A 20,250-nucleotide genomic window follows, 5' to 3' on the forward strand; every position below is an offset into this window, starting at 1 on the left:
ACGGCTTACAATCTGCAGGTAGAACTCATGTGTGACAGCGAGGAGACGATGTACGAAGAAGGTAATCAACCGAATGCATCAGCTACAGAAAATGAGCAATTTTTGGAGGAACAAGGTGAAATGAACGGCGTTGGCGAGGAGGAAATTATCCAGCTGGACGAGGATACTACATCTGCCCAACAAGACGGGATCGGAGACAACAATCCGAGACGCTAATAAACGGCACCGAGAGCGTTCTACAGCGTAGCGTGCCCCTCAGTTTCTTGCAATGGAACTGTAGGGGCATTAATAGTAAAATTTCCACGCTAGTTCATCTTATAAATTCTCGAAATTCGTCTGTGGTGCTGTTATCTGAAACCCACTTGGAGGAGGCAAAGTCCTTTCAAGTGAAAGGATTCGCAATCTTCCGTAAAGATCACCGTAATAATTCTAGGGGAGTCCAGCGAGGGAGGAACTACGTCCCCTGTCAAAACAGCTTTCGTGTCCTACAGGTGTGGATGCTGTAGCCTGTACTATCGACAGTTCAGAAGGTGTAATCACTATAGTGTCGATCTACATCCATCCAAATTCCACGGTTTCTCAACTCGAGTTGGAGCAGTTTCTAAGTGCTATCCCAAAACCCTTCATCATTGGAGGAGATTGGAACGCAAAACATACACTCTGGGGTAATGTTGAAAATAATAGAAAAGGTGAAATAGTGCTAAGTGTTGTTGATAAAACCGGCCTGGTTGTGTTGAATAACGGCAATCACACTAGATTCGATCGATCCAGAAACTCAAGTGCTATTGACCTTACAATTACTTCAGCTGAAATCAGTTTGTGTTTTAACTGGGATACGATGGACGATACGTTTTCAAGTGATCACGTACCCGTTGTGTTCGAAATTAATCAGCCGATATCGATCGTCTCTAGTCACCGAACATCGTGTCGCCGAGTGAACTGGGAGAACTTTTCGGAAGAGGTCGAGAGGAGAATAGAGAGTGTTCAGTGTAATGACTATGAACAGTTTTTCAATCTCGTGTCTGAAGCGATTTCGGCTGCTTCCCCTCCTCCCAGAGTGTCAAGTGATAATATAATTCCACAACCATGGTGGGACTCAGAACTACAAGTGATAGTGAGAGAAAAAAGGAGAAATTTCCGAAGATGGAGAAATAGCGGATACAGTGCTGCTCTGTACGAAGTGTACAAGCAATCCGAAGAAACGTTTAAAGTGTTGGTAAGAACGAAGAAAACCGAATCGTGGAAAAACTTCTGCGACTCGCTAAACAGTGATACCTCGTTACCAACACTATGGCGTATGGCAAGAAAGTTTAAAGGAAAAAATGTGGAGAGCAACCGGCTACGAGACCCTACAGTAGCTGAAGAGATTCTCGATAGATTGGCTCCAGCTTCAACACTGGACCCAGTTAATCAACTATTGGTTGGCCATGTTGGAGATATTTGCAGAACATATTTTTCCGTCGACGACCTTGATACTGTTCTTCAAGAGAGTAAAAATTCAGCTCCGGGAATGGACGGAATCTCTTATGCTGCGATTCGTAATCTGCCAGTCTCAGCCAAAAGAATATTGCTGAATATCTTCAACAATATCTTTGCTTCAGGAGATATCCCAGCCGGATGGAAGATGTTCCAAATCGTAGCAATATTGAAACCTGGGCAAAAAAGGAACGTTGCCAAATCATACCGACCAATCGCCCTGTCGTCATGCTTCAGAAAAATCTTCGAATTGATGGTGAAGGAAAGGATGGAGTGGCATATGGAATCTAGCATGTTCTTCGCAGACGAAATTTTCGCATTTCGCAAAGGAAAGGGGACCCAAGATGCCCTGTTCAAGGTTATTGATACTGCTCGTAAGGCCATAAAAAATCGCAAACATGCCTTGTTCTGCATGTTGGACATCCGCAGTGCTTATGATTGTGTCAACATAAATCGACTAGTGGAGGAGTTGCTTAGATGGCAGATTCCGGTTGAATTAGTTCGGATCGCGTATTTTCTGTTTAGAGAACGTACTTTGTGCATAGAACTTAACCATTCTATCACAGTGACGAGAACTACCTGGATGGGATTACCGCAGGGGTCACCCCTGAGCCCTTTATGCTTCAATATATTTATCAATCATATAGTTAAAAGTACTTCGCAAAATCCTGGTGTCATTATGGTGGATTTTGCTGACGATATGTCACTTATGACGGTTGGAGATGATGTAGAGGAAAGTGAAGTTGTTCTTCAAAATGTTCTGGATTGTGTTGTGTCAGAGCTGGCCAACATTGGGCTAGAAGTTTCCCCGGCAAAATGCAGTACTCTCCTATTCGCCAGTCGAACACCTACACGCATTCCTAAACTTATCGTCAACAACGCAGAGATCCCTCACGAATGCAACGCTAAATTCCTGGGTCTATATTTGTCATCAACTCTCTCCTGGAATCGTCATGTTCGCTATTTGAAGCAGAGAGTCGCTCCATACATCAACTTTTTACGTAGCATTGCGGGCCAAAAATGGGGTTCTCATCCATCTGTGTTGTTGAAAATATACAAATCCTGCATCCGTCCAATCACCGAGTATGGTGCGATGTTTTTCGCTGAGTGCCCTGAATGGATCTCAGTACAGATAGATCGCATACAGTGGCAATGTATACGGGTATGCCTTGGATCCACCAAAACGACTCACACACTATCATTAGAAGTATTGAGTGGACTCATGCCGTTGAAAATAAGAAGAGAGATTGCTGCAGACAACTTCGTTAATAAGAGATTTTCTCTTCGTACCTGGCATGATACATTTGCAGCTCCTGTATTGCGAGAAATTGTTCCTTCAAACACCATTCACCACAGTATTGTGAAGATGAGAAATGTACTTCCCGAAAATGGCCCTCTACTTGATATGTTACCGTGTTATCTATACGAAAGAGAACTTAAGCAATTCCACCCAAAGGTTGACCTGCTTCTCCACAAAGTCAATGTTGGAAATGTGTTAAATTGGAACGATAAGGTTGAACAACATATCAGGTCGAAGTACGAAGGTTTCATCAGGTTGGCAACTGACGGCTCTAAGCATCACGATAGTGTTGGAGCTGCCGTAGTTTCTGATATTCTACCAGCAGCTATTAGGAAGAAACTTCCATCCAATGCATCCTCGTACACCGCTGAAATGTGCGCTCTTCAATGCGCAATTCAAGCAATTGCTGAACAAAATAGGAACAAATACATTATTCTTTCGGATAGCATGAGTATTCTTTCCCAAGTTATAAGTAATCGAGTGTCTAGCACCTCTCCAAAAGCTTGGTTTGAAATAAGGAAAATGCTAAAACAACTAGAAAACCTGGGTTATGTGATTATATTGTTGTGGATCCCGGCACATAAAGGAGGAGGACACGAGGAAGCAGATTCGGCAGCTAAATTGGCTGCTACTCGAGGAGTTCGATGGTCGGGAGAACTCAACGGTATGGACATACATTTCCCTTCCAAGGTAATTGCCAAAACCAAATGGCAGAGCCTTTGGGATTCAAGTTTAAAAGGACGAGTATGTCATGAAATCCTAAGCGAAGTCGGTTTGATCCCCTGGTTTCACGACCAAGGATTAACAAGACGTGAAGTAGTAATCCTGTGTAAACTCATCTCCAACCATTCCCGGCTACCTGCACACCTTCATCGAAACGAAATCATCCCATCTGGTGAATGTCCCTGCGGAACAGACGACGCTTCACCGGACCATATCTTCTTTGAATGTTCTAGATATGAGGACAGCCACTCGAGACGTCAGCTCTGGATAGAACTTCAACGAAGAAACATTGCTCCAGATACAGTGACTATATTGAAATCTAGAACCCTACCTTTATACAAACTTTTGAGTGATTTTATTGTTTCTAATGATATTCTTATATAAGTAACTATTAGTTCAAATTAACGTACACCGCTTGGCAAGAAAGGTGAAAACAGAGCCAGATTAGGATTAATAAACATAAAAATAAAAAAAAAAAAAAAAAAAAACTTTTCATCTAGGGCAGGATGTTCTTTAAGTTTGTCACTGATAGGAATTTTAAGATGGAAATAACTTGAGAATCAAAACTCAAATTTGAAATCTGAAACATTTTTATCAAAATCAATTTAATTTGCGCCGTTAAATTATCAATACAAAACTTTATACTTTTATTTATCATACAAGATTATAACTAAAAGTAGATTACACATTGTCTAACTGAGATGAAACAAAGATGAAAGTTTTAAAATTTTTTAAGTGAGTTGAGTTCATAAAATTTATAAAACATGTTTATACTCATAGATACATGTAAAAAATGGTTGAAATATTTAACCTTAATCTCATTTCAATAAAAAAAAGTTTTTTCTTCACAGTTCAGGGCGGTTCAAATTTTTGATTTGAAATAAGTTCATTAAGGAAATTTCATCGGTGTATCCTGATATTCGACATGTTATATCTTGGCAATCACTGAACCAATTTTTTAAAATATTATTTTTGATTTATAAATATACCATGGTTGATATTGCGGAATATTTTTTATTTATAAGAAATTGATACGTTTTTTCGAATTCAAATTTCAAGTTAGTCGCTATTCTTGATTATAAAATTATATTCAGATTATGGTTTATCTAAAATGAAAATTTTAGATAACCAAATTAGATTCAAATTTTGGAAACATGAATTTGTTATCTATATATATAAAAATGAATTTCTGTCTGTCTGTCTGTCTGTCTGTCTGTCTGTCTGTCTGTCTGTCTGTCTGTTCCCTATAGACTCGGAAACTACTGAACCGATTTGCGTGAAACTTGATAGGTGGGGGTATTGGAGGCAGGGGAAGGTTCCTATTATGGTTTGAGACCCCTCCCTGTATCGTGAAGGGGGGGAGGGGCCTCCCAAGCAAAAGTAAATTTTTCGCATAAATCGGGAACGCATCAAGTAAATGGTATCAAATTTGGCATGGGGTGGTATTTGGGAACAAGGAATATTTCTATGAATATAAGGTACCCCTCCCTCCTCTCAATGGGGTGATAGGAAGGGGGGAGGGGGGCTACCTTACAATTTATCATACAACTCGAAAACTAATCAAGATATTGGAACCAAATTTGGCATGGGAAGGTATTTGGATACGAAAAATAATTCAATGGTTATTCGAGACCCCTCCTTCTTTCCAGTAGAAAGGGGGGGGGGCCTCTTTCATAATTTTTTACATAACTCAAAAACTAATAAAGCAAATGGAACCACATTTAGCATGGAAGGCTATTAGGATACGAAAAATATTTCTATGATTATTTGAGACCCCTCCCTCTTCCCAGTAGGGAGATATTAAGGGGGGAGGGGCCTCTTTTATAATTTTTTACATAACTCAAAAACTAATTAAGCTAATGGAACCAAATTTGGCATGGGCGGGTATTTGGGAACGTGACATGTTTTAATGATTGTTTGAGACCCCTTCCTTCTTCCAGCGGGGAGTAAGGAAAGAGGAAGGGGAGTTTCATACAATTTTTACTGCATAACTCAAGAACTACAACCGCAAATGGAACCAAATTTGGCGTGGAACGATATTTGGGAACGAGAAATGCTTCTATGAATATTTGGTATCCCTCACTCCTTCAAAGAAGTGGATGAAAAGGAGGGGAGAGGTTTTCCTTTCAATTTTCAGTATAATTGGAGAGCTGATCGAGAAAATTGAACCATATTTGGCAGGTGAGGGTATTTGGAGACGAGAAATGTTTTTATAATAAATTGAAGCCCCATCTTTTCTTAGCGGAACGATATAAAGGGGGAAAAAGGGGCTTCCACACAAATTTTTTGCATAACTTGAGAATAAATCGTGCAAATGATACCAAATTTGGCATCATAAAGTATTTGAATATTAAATATTTTTAGGAATATTAAGTTTTCACCCCTCCATTCAATAGAAAGAACGGAAGGGGAGATGGTATTTCCTTTCAAGTTTATGCATAGCCCAATAAATTACAACGCAAATAAAACCGAATTTGGCATAGGATGGTATTTTAATACTAGAAATTTTCCTATGTGAAACGATTCCTTTCTTGCAGTAGGAGGATAGAATTGGGAATATAGGAAAAGAAGAGGAATGTATTTAACTTTTTTTTACAAAATCCGAGAAATGGACAAATCTTAACATAAAAATTCATTTTGGTGTGATTCTATGATTATCTGACACATCATCCTCCTTTCAGTGATTAGGTACATAGGAGGAGGGAGGTGAGCCCAATACAATTTTGTTAGCATAAGTTCTAAATTTATGCTAACGAAGCCAACCAATGGAAACAAATATGGCATGGAAAGGTACTTGGTTACGAGATATGTTTCTACGATTGTTATAGACTCTTACGCTTCACAGTGTTGAGAGGGGAAGAAAGGAGGGGGCTCCATATAAATTTTGTAAAGCTCAAAAACTTATCAACTAATGAAACTATATATGATATAAGTGGATTTTGGGGAACGAAAAAAATGGGTATGATTATTAAAGATCCCGTCCTCCATTTAGCAGGGGGTGAAAGGGAGGACAGGGGGGCTCTCTTATCAGTTTTTAGAACATATCAAGCAAAAACAACCAGATTTCATAAGTTAGATTGTTTGCGTAAGATTAATTTGAGACCCTCCTTTTTCAGGGCGAAGCTTAAAGAAACAGAATAAAATTATCATATTTTTAACACAAATTCACAGATCAAGATTCAGAAAATTTGTTTAAGTTATCTTTGTATTGCAATTCGAAACTCCAGCTGTAGTTCTCATTTTAAAGCGGTTGCTTATGAATTATGTTGTTATTTGATTTAAAATAATGCCAACAAAACAATAAAAATTTAAAAAGTTTCTGAAAATAACATTGGTTTTTGAAAGGTGTAGCAAAGCACACCGGGTCAGCTAGTCCCAAATAAAATAAATAATAATAATGATTTGGTTATTTGATAATATTTTCTTCATTCATAATTTTAATTCTTATTCCGAATTTGAAATCAAATTCAAAATTCTAAAGCAGATGCTAAATAAGTTTGAAAAAACTCTCAACTTCAATCTCTTATCGTTAAGGACCAAATACGAGATATTCTATATTTCTCTTTCCACTTTAGATACTTAGAAAAAAATTAATTATTTAAACTTTTTGAATGCCTTAACATTCTAGAAAATGCCGATGCTAAAAACTGCCGAACTTGTGAAGTTTGATCTAAGGTTATCGAAATATACACAAATAACACACGACGTATTACAGGACACGACACTTAACGTTTTTACTAACGGAAAAAGGAATTAAATTTACCTTTTTTGTCGACCGGTTTCGGGCTCGATGTTGCCCATCTACAGGACGATGTCCGACTGACTAGATGAAGGAAAAACACTAATACATGTTCATACTATCCAATAGTATTCGTCGAAGGGTGGTCGGGTTGTTGAAAACTTGGTTTGAGCAGGTTGAAAAGCGGTGATATGATTGGAGCCTCATCCTCGTTCATAAGTGGCCTTTCCGATGTAGTGATATACATGGATTCCCATGCGTTTAAATGTGACGCTTTGCGTACACATTTTTTGAACTTAACCTTTCCCCAATCTATGTGATGATTAAGTTCTGACGCGTGGGCAGCTACACTTGATTCGTTGCTCCTGTTGTTATCTACTGCGTTTTTGTGCTCTTTGATTCTGGTTCTGAATTTCCGTCTGGTTTGCCCAATATAGACGGCCGGGCAGTTTTGACATGGAATCTCATAAATTCCAGATCTCTCTTCCGGTAGCACTTTGTCTTTTAGAGAAACCAGTCGATCTTTCAAAGTGTTTGAACTTTTGTAAGCCACTTTCAGACCATGTTTAGAGAGAATCTTACTGATACTATTTGTCAGTGGTGGGTGGTACGGCAGGCTGACTCTTTGGGATTCATCTCTTTCTGGTTTGAATGTGGTTGCGTTGCTACGGAGCTTTTTTCTTTCGTGTTTTCGGAGGATTTTGCTGACGAATTCTTGATCGTATCCGTTTAATTCACCAGCCTGCAAGATTTTTTGCTTTTCTAGTTCGAATTCATGGCTCTCCATCGGTATGTTGTACAGACGGTGGGCCATCGAATGAAAGGCAGCTTGCTTTTGCGCTCCAAAATGGTTTGAATCAACCGTAATATAGCGATCTGTTGACGTGGGTTTACGGTAAATTCCGAATTTCACCGTGTTATCTTCTTTTCTAGAAATTAACAGGTCGAGGAATGGAAGTTTCCCATCAACTTCTTTTTCGACGGTAAATTTAATCGAACTATGCTGGTTGTTCAAAACCTCAAGCGTTTGCGGGAGATACCGTTCCTTTACGGTGGCGAAGATATCATCAACATAACGCCACCAAACACGAGGGAAAATTTTCTCCCGTTTTTCGAGATCTGTTTCGAAGTCACTCATGAAGAGTTCAGCCAGTAGGGGGGATAATTTACTTCCCATGCTGAGGCCGAAGGTTTGCTTGTAGAATTTACCCCGAAACAAGAAGTAGGGGAGGAGCGGGCTATATGCGCCTATTAAGCAGAACACTGATTTAATCAAATATCACATCGAATGTGTGTACAAAAACTATATACACGTGTGCAGGCATCTGTTTCCTATACATTGGAGTAATTTTAATGTTAAAATTTTCTTCTGTTTCCAAGAAAACGATTTTATTATAAGTGTTGTCTAAAATGCCGAACCTCAAACAGTGCGGGCTAAATGCGCCTATTTATGTTTCGAACAAAATTTCTGTTTTTGTGCAATATATCCATATAATTCCATTGAAACTGCTAGAAAGTAATAATTTCCGTACGACAAAGCTGAAGTTTTATAAAAATCTTTGTATATTATAATTTTATGAAATAAAACAAAAGTTAGGGTTGCCATACTAAGGAGGCATTCATCCATGAGGAAAACTTTATCAAATCTGTTTTTAGATCCACCATTTCTCTCTTAAGATGTTATTCAGAGCTTAGATTTTAAGGTTCAATGATAAAAATCATTTATTTATTCTATTTAACCTGTTATTTTAAGATGGAGGCATTTTACAAACATGATGGGGGCATACAAAAACACTCTATTATTCCACTATATAATCATTATTAAACCTCCACAAAAGCTGAAATATGTTTTATTTCTTAAGTTCATTTGAGTAAGAAACAAAAACCATCCTAGTTTTTGTTTTAAGCTTCTTTACGTATAATTTTTAAAATTCGAAATATTACATCAAAATGTATCAAAACCTTGTATGATTTTTTAAATTTTTTTGAGTTTGTAAATTCATAAAATTCTTTCTTGCCTTATGTTTTAAGCGTATCACCCTCAAAATGCATTGGTCAGATAAGCTGTCTAGTCAGTCATTTCGTCAAACAGCCGTAGGGTCATTTAACCCGATAGGCCCATTTAGGAAACCTTTCCCCTAATTCTGATTCATACAAACCTCGGCTATGGTGACGTACGCTGCTATTTGGTTTGGGGGTGCGCGGCGTCGCTCCAGGTGTCTGCGAAGGCTGCGTAAGGCGTCAGAAATGGGGACGCTGGGAAAAAGTGCGGAAACATCAAACGAGACTAAAATCTCTCCTCGACGCACTTTGAAATCCTTCAATTCTGACGCCTTACGCAGCCTTCGCAGACACCTGGAGCGACGCCGCGCACCCCCAAACCAAATAGCAGCGTACGTCACCATAGCCGAGGTTTGTATGAATCAGAATTACTTCTTGTTTCGGGGTAAATTCTACAAGCAAACCTTCGGCCTCAGCATGGGAAGTAAATTATCCCCCCTACTGGCTGAACTCTTCATGAGTGACTTCGAAACAGATCTCGAAAAACGGGAGAAAATTTTCCCTCGTGTTTGGTGGCGTTATGTTGATGATATCTTCGCCACCGTAAAGGAACGGTATCTCCCGCAAACGCTTGAGGTTTTGAACAACCAGCATAGTTCGATTAAATTTACCGTCGAAAAAGAAGTTGATGGGAAACTTCCATTCCTCGACCTGTTAATTTCTAGAAAAGAAGATAACACGGTGAAATTCGGAATTTACCGTAAACCCACGTCAACAGATCGCTATATTACGGTTGATTCAAACCATTTTGGAGCGCAAAAGCAAGCTGCCTTTCATTCGATGGCCCACCGTCTGTACAACATACCGATGGAGAGCCATGAATTCGAACTAGAAAAGCAAAAAATCTTGCAGGCTGGTGAATTAAACGGATACGATCAAGAATTCGTCAGCAAAATCCTCCGAAAACACGAAAGAAAAAAGCTCCGTAGCAACGCAACCACATTCAAACCAGAAAGAGATGAATCCCAAAGAGTCAGCCTGCCGTACCACCCACCACTGACAAATAGTATCAGTAAGATTCTCTCTAAACATGGTCTGAAAGTGGCTTACAAAAGTTCAAACACTTTGAAAGATCGACTGGTTTCTCTAAAAGACAAAGTGCTACCGGAAGAGAGATCTGGAATTTATGAGATTCCATGTCAAAACTGCCCGGCCGTCTATATTGGGCAAACCAGACGGAAATTCAGAACCAGAATCAAAGAGCACAAAAACGCAGTAGATAACAACAGGAGCAACGAATCAAGTGTAGCTGCCCACGCGTCAGAACTTAATCATCACATAGATTGGGGAAAGGTTAAGTTCAAAAAATGTGTACGCAAAGCGTCACATTTAAACGCATGGGAATCCATGTATATCACTACATCGGAAAGGCCACTTATGAACGAGGATGAGGCTCCAATCATATCACCGCTTTTCAACCTGCTCAAACCAAGTTTTCAACAACCCGACCACCCTTCGACGAATACTATTGGATAGTATGAACATGTATTAGTGTTTTTCCTTCATCTAGTCAGTCGGACATCGTCCTGTAGATGGGCAACATCGAGCCCGAAACCGGTCGACAAAAAAGGTAAATTTAATTCCTTTTTCCGTTAGTAAAAACGTTAAGTGTCGTGTCCTGTAATACGTCGTGTGTTATTTGTGTAGCATAAGTTTTTACGTTTAGCACAACCAGTAAAATGAGTTATCGAAATATACCTGGACGTTCAATTTAAGATTTTGTTCGATTAAATTCCCAAAATATCTGACTGAAAATTTTTAAATCTGGTCCGTTTGAAATACATTAAAATTGTGAACGCAAGAATTATTTGCCGATAATGCTTTCATATTTTGCATCAAGATTTAGAATTTTGATTGAGGTGGCTCCTGATTTTGAACTCCTAGAATTAAGTTCCTAGGTCAAAATTGCACTCATCGTATAATCTTGATCGAAATATTTATTAAGTTTTAAATTTGTTATCAAGGATTAAGTTTGAGTGCCGTATCTTAATTCCAAGCAAATGAAAATTTAAAAAAAATACTTGAGTTGTTTTAAATAAACAGTTGGATCTTCGGATTATGCCTCGAAAATCATATTTTCATTGATATTTCCCAAACCAAAAAATAACTTTTAAAACGTAAATTTTTCAAAGAATAAAATTATTTTTTTTACATGAGATTGAAAAATACAAGCTTTACAATGACTATTACATTCAAAAAACTTAAAACATTTTCAAATTTGAAAAATCTCTTAAAAAATATACACTTGCTGTACTTATTTTCTCATAAAACTAACTTAAAATTACAAATGTATCAATCTAGATTCGTTCTATTTATGGAAAAATTGAAAACGAATACTGTAATACTGGTACAAGAATGTTAGACCAAGCCCACCAATAGTTGCTAAACCTCGAATCGAGTACATTCAGCAACATATCTATCAACCCATCATCGCACCAACAGTTGCTAACTTGATTCGAGAAATAGCATTCGAGCAGTAGGTTGTAACAGGATGCGTTTATGTAGCAACCCGGTAGCAACGCAGCCGGTTGTCGTCATTAGAAAATAAACAAACACAAATACCATCCTGGATGGCAACAATGGGTGCGAAAATCAATAAATATATAAAAACGCAACCAATCAAAACATCTAAAACACCGACCGAAATAGCAACGCGCGGTGCGTTTGGTCTTAGTGATACAAAATAAGAATCCGTGTTATAATATTTTAATGGCATTTCGGCGAGATGAACTCTAGTAGAATAAAATTGAAAGATAGGAAATGATAGGTGGATAGTTAAAGCTAGGGCGCTTTTGGAGAAGAAACATTGAAAGGTGGTTTTGAAAATGTAAGTCTAGGGCATGTGGGAGCGAGACCCGAAAAACAGCACACATCGCTAGATCTGTATGCGCCTTCGAGATTGTTGAGTAAGTCGCTGGTCGGTTGAATTTTTGCTCGATTAGGTGTGTAGGTACACATCTAATCCATCGGGTTGATTCTGTATGGGAGCTGCGATTGCTTCGCCTCTCATAAAGAATTAACCGTTGCCGAGCAAAGATTCAACCGATTAGTTTGAGCTTTCTCCCACATGCCCTAGACTTACATTTTCAAAACCACCTTTCAATGTTTCTTCTCCAAAAGCGCCCTAGCTTTAACTATCCACCTATCATTTCCTATCTTTCAATTTCATTCTACTAGAGTTCATGTCGCCGAAATGCCATTAAAATATTATAACATAGTTATGACGGCGATAAAAATCTGAAAACAAAATAAGAATCCCTTCATCATTCGGGCGTTTTTGAATTGATGAAAAATTTGCTAAAATTAAGGAAATTATCGTTATTTCTATAGACACATCTGTCGCAAATACTTTCAATTCAATTTTATCTAAAGATGTAAAATAGAAAAGTGTTTAGGAATCTAATATTCTAAACCGCATTGTGATGTAGATTCTTTTTTTTTTCTTTTTTTAACTTTTATCACATCTTTGTTGACATAAGAAATACGATGGTATCAGTGAGTAAGAGATTTCTATTTGTCAAATCAAAAACAAAATGAATGAAAAGTGAAGATTGTGCATAAATTTCAATGCTATAGAAAAGCACTTGATAAACGGATTTTTTTTCCGCAAATATCTGTAAGCAATGTACGCAACGCACAAGAAAACGCAACTTTCCTTCCCTGAAGAAGCTCCAATAAGAATCGAAACGTTGGAAACGTAAATTAATACGTCGTGTTTGCTAAAAACAAGACTGCAAGCCGAAAAAACTCCCCGAAAAAAAAATCTGTCAAATCAGATTCTCGCAAAAGTCTTATTAGTCGAGCAATCGACAATAACATTTCCGTCTTTTAATTGGTTCGATAGACGATTAAAATTTACTTCTAAGGCGATACTGTTTCCTGAACTTCATAAATCTTAACATTGCCCTCTTTAATTGGTTTGATAAATGATTGAAATTTCCTTCTAAGGCGATAGGCTGTTTCCTTAACTTCATAAATCTTTTCGTCTGCCCTTGATGTGCTCGGGGAACATTGTGCTCAGCAAAACCGAAATATTGAAAGAAAAATACCTTTTTGCAAATGTTTACTTGTGCTGATTGATCTTCACAAATTACCTCCCAAATGAAAATGAAAACATCAATTACCCAACAATCGACCCATAGGTGTGAGTAATTAGCACAAGATGGATACATAAATTAAGCAATTCCGCAAAAGGTTTGTTTTCTTACTTTCGGCACCTCTTCTTTTGTTCCTCTTCAAGTGAAGAAGATGCGAGCCTAAATGCAATTAGACATTCGCGAAAAAAAACCCGGTTTGCATTGTTTCAGCGCTGTTGAACAGTGTGAATCTAAGTCATGTTTACATTGTCATTAGCAAGCATCGACACAAGACGTCGACTTACATACGTAGGAAAGTCTTCTTGAGACCATTACTAGTTGAAACGCAAAGTTTCAAGAGTTTGTACCACCTAACTTTGTTACAATTCAATTGCATCCTCTCATCGTCTCCGTCCCGAAGAGTGCAACTCGATTTGAAATGTTTTCGGTTTTTTTTTTGTTTTTGTTTATTTCACTTCAAGCTGAAAAAGCTTCGCAATTGCCCTTAATTACATGCTTTGCGTTGCAGTTGCAGAAAATCTATATAATTCAAACCGCTTACCAACTTTGGAAGCTAGATTTTCCTCATTTTCGTAGCAAGTGTGCAGATTATAAAAATGATTTCCCCATCTGGCTCGACTTATATATGTATATTCGTGGGTCCGAGTCGAGACATTTGTTGTGCCTTCTTGCTGTCTTCAAAGTTTATTTCCATTGAACAAAACTAAAAGATGACTTGACACATAAATGGTGTTTGTACCCAACAATTACAACACATTCTCTGTTTCATCAAATCGCACATAAATTTAAATCTTATCAGATTCGGGCTCGTGTCATTTGTCCAATATTTTCCATCACATGTACCTACAGTCTACAATGTGCAAAAGTGTAAAGTATGTGCATACAGCATGGTATGCAACAAAATTGAACACAGGTAGATTGGTACTTATACATCCACAGATCAAGATCTACTCCAATCATGACTTGCAGATATTCGCACATAATTGGCACACTATTGGTGTTGACAAGGTGTACAACCGTAGGTTAAGTCCTACCGGCGCAACTGCATTGCGCATGCCAGAAGAAAAAAATTCACATATTTTCTCTCCCATCGAAAGACAAATGAGGATGTAAACAGTCACACGCCAAGCGCCAGGAAGCAAGCGTAAAAAATCACATGCATCGACCGAACGCTGTGCGTGTGTAGGAAGGCCGATAGAATTGAAATATTGATAGCTCGTGACAGAAAGACTACGAAGCTTATTGGTACAATGTTATGCCCTGGCATTCTATACAGTTCTAAGCTGGGGTATAAGTAGGTAAGCTTAAAAATAGATTTCAAACATCTATTCTTCTGAACTTTCAACGTTAATAAATAAGTTACATTGGTGTGTTCCCAAGCACTAGTAGCACTGATCATACTGACAGGACACTTAGAACAAAAATTCGATCATTTTCTGGCTAATTTTTTTTTGTCACATTTAGCAGGTTCGCAATACCGACGGTAGGTGGCGAACCTACCATTTTCCCGATACAAATGCCCTGTAGGAAAAATGTACCTGTTTTTATCGCAGAAATTGCCTGTTTTTATTTTAAAGTTGGGTGGCATTTCCTAACTGGGATAGCATTTCTTCAAATCGATCGATACGCACTCTGGAATCGGTATTGCGTACTGTTGGAAAAATTATCCAGAAAACGAAATCGAGTGTCCAGTCAGTATGATCAGTGCTAGTAGCGTATGTGTAGCGACTGTCTATAAAACTATAATATAGCTTTTGCAAAACATGTCTAGGCATGAAATACGAAGACTTATGGATTAATCCACAAAAAGGGGTTTTTTACAAGATTTGTTATGTGTGACCTCCCAGATAAGCGGTGTCTATATGTATTCTCAAGTATTTAAATCACGATACTCCTTCTATTTCACTATTTTTGTGGATAAGTTGTGAATGTGACGGCAGTTTAGTTTTGATCCTACGAAAGATAATGAATTTGGTTTTAGTGGCATTCACTGTATGTAGATCGTTTTCGAGATATTTATATCAGGGGTGAGCAACCTTTTGAACCAACGGGCCAATCTAAATTTGAAATCTAGTCGGCGGGCCGCATTGAAAATATCATTTTTTTTTAATAATTAGCAGAGCTTCACATAATTTTTTATAACTACAAATTTTTGGCGAAAACAAATCTAAAAAAGGAAAGATAAAACGAATTCACGTGTTTAAAACTGAAATTCAACAAGACTTTTTAAATACCCGATATTGAATATGTACATCTCTAAATCTTTGTCATTTTTAAATTCTCTTAAGTTTTTAATAGTACTTCTTGGAGAATTCGTTCTTACGACATTCTTAGTAAAACCGATGATACTGTTCTTCATCACTTACATTTAAAAAACTCCTGGAGCTTACATAGTGATAACCAAGCGTGTGAAAAATATATATTAAAAAAAATTACCGTATTTTTAGCGTTGGAAGTTGAATTGCTTATTGACTTTCTGTGATTTTTTTCCGCAATCCTCAAAACCTTGATTTTTTTTTCTACAAACGATAAAAACCCGTTTTTTAAATTGAAGATTATGGTATTGAGATGTTGAGCAAGGTTGTTGAAACCACAGAAAAATGTTCAATTTCACATATTTTAAAGCAACTATTTTCAAAACTACATTCTTGATTTTAAAATTTTTATCCAGGTTTTTATTATTTTTAATCTTGTTTAGAAATCATTGGGAAAAGATTTCTCAAGCTGTATTATAACTTTGGTAATGTGGAATGTGAGTTATAAGTGAGTTGATGCCGGCTGATTCATGGGGATAAAAAATCTTGAATCGTTCACAGACGGCTTTATTATTAAACTTTCGTAATTTTCGTTAACCTATTCAGAAACAAAAAAACAAATCACAAGTTTTTGGGTTTCATTTGTTTTTGCCAGTATTTGAATGCTAAATAACAAGCCTTTTTGTCGAATTGGATAGAATAATTTCAAACAAATCTCTACTGAGTATATTTTTTTATCAAACAACTTTATTTTTACTTAAAACGAAAATAATTACATTACTAAAGGGCTTCGAAATTCCTTTGACCATGTGTTGATAACGATTTTTGGCTGCTCTTCCGACTCACTTTAATGGATTTTGCTAAAGTGGTAGGAGTTAAATAATTAGGAAAAAAGAATTTTGAATAAAAAAAACTACAATATTAAGCTATGCAAATAAATAATATTGCATTTATGCCTTAAACAGAATATACTAACTGCTTAAAATGCCAGAAAAAATCATCCTTAATCTATGGTAATCCCTCTCCATTTCACGAATGATTAAATTTGACTAAGTTACAGATAATTTTGTAATGCAATCTCAATTTTCTCTAATTTATTAAAATAGTTGTATCTCTCTTGTAATAAACTCAATAGAGTCGTTTTTTGACATTTCTCGAGCACACTTGCTGTATGGAAAGGAAAAATAACCTCGAAAACTTTTAGTACAAAAACCGGGTGACAAACAAGGTGCTTTTTAAGGTTATTTATCTCAAAATTGAAAAGTGTTAGTGAAGCAGTGAAGTATAATGTCACGAACAAATTTATGGAATTTTGGTGTCTGATCGACTTATTTAAAAAAATACGACTTTTCAAGAATTTTGAATCTCTACAAATCTGCATATATTTCACTAGCTCTTTTAATAAGCGAAATAAATTTCACCATGGACACTCGGACCGTGACCAGTGAAAATGACTGGAAAAATTCACAACTTTATAACTCCAACAGGACAAAAAATTTCGCTTACTTTTGGTTTTATTTGCAATCTAGATTCAAAACAATGAGCCCTAGTTGATTTATGGAGGGTTGTATGTCATTTGTAATAAAATTGCTGATTTTCGAAGCGAAGTCATGAAAATTTATGGAAAAAGTTCTCGGATTGACCGCTGTGTGGCGCTTAAAGCACTTGACTCCCTTTATTGGTCTCCCTTTAGATTTAATACATGCCAATTCGAGGAATTTGGATAATTTCAGGTGATAAATAACTTTTATACTAAACTATTTATTATTTATTCATATTTGAAGACATAAGATATGAAACTGAATAATTTAAATGATATTTCAACACGGTTGCACGGAATGGCTGCAAATTCGTCGTAGTAAATTATATAGAGTGAAATAGTTCAACTTGCTTCAGAGTACAAAATATTTTTGAGTCAGATGTTGGGAAACGAGGATATTTAAATCAGTTTAAATGTCATTTGATATACACAGAAATTAACAGCACCAAAAAACAATACCTAACAAAAGTGTTTTGAAAATCTTGAAGGAAAGTTTTGTTTGCATACGTTGTGGTCAACGATTGTGACCAGGGGTTCTCGTTCAGTCCTAAATCTGATTTGCTTATACATCAGATACATATGATCGGTATTAGAAATGTAATATTAGCCAATTGAAGAACTTCTTAGGAAAAATACTTAGCACGAAATAACTTGATGCACATAATTCCTAAAATTCACTCAGTCCATGGCAACCGTTCTGCAATTTCTTGGCTGTTGATTCAATTACCATCTTATAAGATAAATATACGATTGGAAATATCTGAATAATGAATTATGATGATGCATGAATTAATTATGAATAAGTATATATATTATTTCAAGAAATGATTAAAACTTTTTTTCTAGAAATATAACCAAAAACGGAACGATAAATTAAAATCGTTTATTTCAAATTCAAGTCTCAGTTTCGAGATTGGTATAGTTGAGATTTGTCAAAATAAATTTTCAAAAATATACTAAAGCCCAATATTTGATGAAAATACAGTGAATCCGTGCACCCATAGTGAAGAACCATGTGTATAACACAAATTTTCTTTCGAAACTATAAAAACCGTTATTCTTTGCCTCAAGCATGCAAAAAAGTTGATTCTGCATGAATGGCGGTGAATCCGTGCACCCATGGTAAATTGCTAAACTTATAGAAAAAACTGTTCCTTAGAACCTACAATATCAGGTATAATTTATAAGCAACAAAACTTCAGAGCAATGAACTTCAGAGCAATAGGTACTTGAAAAACTTCAGAGCAAGAGGCACTAGAAAATATCTACTACTACAAAATTGAAGTGAGACCGTGCAATACTGACAACCATTTCACATGATTTTCTAATAAGATTAATATTATGTTTTAATTTTTCGATAATTATTTGAAATATTCATTTTATGACATCCACGCAATCGTCAACTATGCCAAAATAAAGTGGTTCCTTGCACCCATGGTAAAAAAATATTTCCATATCATACAAAAAATATTATCGAATAAGTTACAAAATGATATCAAAAGTAAAAAGTAAAAAATATTATTTTTTTTTTATTTACAAAAGGTTTTATTAGGCATTTTACTTATAAAGTTTTTATGTGCCGGGAGTATTTAAAAAAAAAAATTATGTAATAAAAAAAATTCCTTTTACCAGTCATTTTGGCTGGTCACGTTCCGAATAGGTATATTCAATTTGCCGGTCTTTCTAGTGTAAAACAAACAACTTTCGATCGCTAACCGACACAAATGGTGCACTGGGTAAGATATCGGACTGGCATGTCGAGATAAGATGTGGCAGTGAGTTCGATTCCCACTAGATTCTTTGGGATGAACTATCGAATAGGATGAAAATCGCTTAAATGTAGTGGTCATGCATCATTTTGCAGCGCATTTTCGGCACAGAGATTTGCTAAATAGGCATTGGATTTTTGTAACCCCTTCGATGGGTGTAGAAGATAAAATGTAAAAAATAAGTTATAAACAACGATCACGTTTTTAGTATTTTCAACAACTGTGCAATGCTACCACTGACTTCACTGACAGGACACTCGATTCCGTTTGTTGGCTAATGTTTCCAGTAGTACTCAATGTCGATTCCAGAGTGCACATCGATGGTTTTTGATGAAATGCTATCCCAAGTGCTGTCCGAGTTTCAAGGAAAAAATGGCAATTTCGACGGTACAAACGGGCTAAGCAGGTATATTATATTCCGACTCAAACTCCGGTCAGGGCATTTTGGAAAATTTTGCAGATTCGAAAAATTGGCAAGAAAATGATCGTATTTTTTTCGAAGTGTCATGTAAGTGCAGTCAGTGGTGCCACTATGCAGATAAATATGTAGGTGGGTGTTTGATGAACCATCATTCAAGGGGCTTCCTTCCACGCATCAAACATGGCAATAAACGCTCAGTCACCTCCAACGGCCAATAAACGAGGAACCACAGCATTCTAACATGGAAACCGTCCATCATCATCATCGCCGCGAATGACCTCCCGGGTGTCGTTTATTCCTATACCCATACCTAGTACATGTTGATTGACGGCTAATTCTCAGCTGTCATGATGCAAGTTATGATTAACAGCGCAGTTCCAATCAATACAGTGAAGTAGTGTTTTAATTTTTCTACATGAGTCATGTGCATAAGGATCTGTGATCAGTTTTGCATAATCACTGTGAGCAAATTCTGATGGAACAATATAAAATTGTAATTCAAAATTGTTCAACCATCTTAGTTAATAATTTCTGTCAGCATACAGAATTCATTTTTATCCTGCTAGAATCAAATGATGATTAAAAAGCTGGATTATAAGTTAGTTTCAAATGACCGCATTCTTATATCTACTATGGAGTTGAATATTTTGTATTTTTGCCATTCTTTATTGATTTTAATAATTTGGTGTCTCCTGATCTCGTTAGTAGCCGGAACATGTTTTCAATGGATGAATGCACAGAATTTGAACAATAAAAATGGGATATTTTTTGCAAGCATTAAAAAAACAAAAAAAAAGCCACTGGTGAATGTTCTTTTTCTCTTATGCAATGATGATCGACATTTGCGCGAATAGCTGCACGTACTTGGA

At 36.7% G+C, this 20,250-nt stretch overlaps 2 protein-coding genes across 2 annotated transcripts in view; both read left to right on the forward strand.

Annotated features, from left to right (window-relative positions):
- Positions 1–20,250, forward strand: part of LOC129749140 (uncharacterized) — a 389,660-nt gene that overhangs the window by 326,920 nt on the left and 42,490 nt on the right. The gene's annotated exons all lie outside the window — the stretch shown is intronic.
- LOC129742183 (uncharacterized) lies at positions 9,486–10,775 on the forward strand. Its single transcript, XM_055734045.1, has one exon. It carries the CDS (start codon positions 9,486–9,488, stop codon positions 10,773–10,775), a length of 1,290 nt encoding a protein of 429 aa, XP_055590020.1.

Source organism: Uranotaenia lowii, chromosome 2, assembly GCF_029784155.1.
Source record: "Uranotaenia lowii strain MFRU-FL chromosome 2, ASM2978415v1, whole genome shotgun sequence".
Taxonomy (NCBI): domain Eukaryota; kingdom Metazoa; phylum Arthropoda; class Insecta; order Diptera; family Culicidae; genus Uranotaenia; species Uranotaenia lowii.

Excerpts from the sequence above, each read along its gene's own strand:
- LOC129742183 (XM_055734045.1), top strand. The coding sequence starts at position 9,486 with ATGGGGACGCTGGGAAAAAGTGCGGAAACATCAAACGAGACTAAAATC.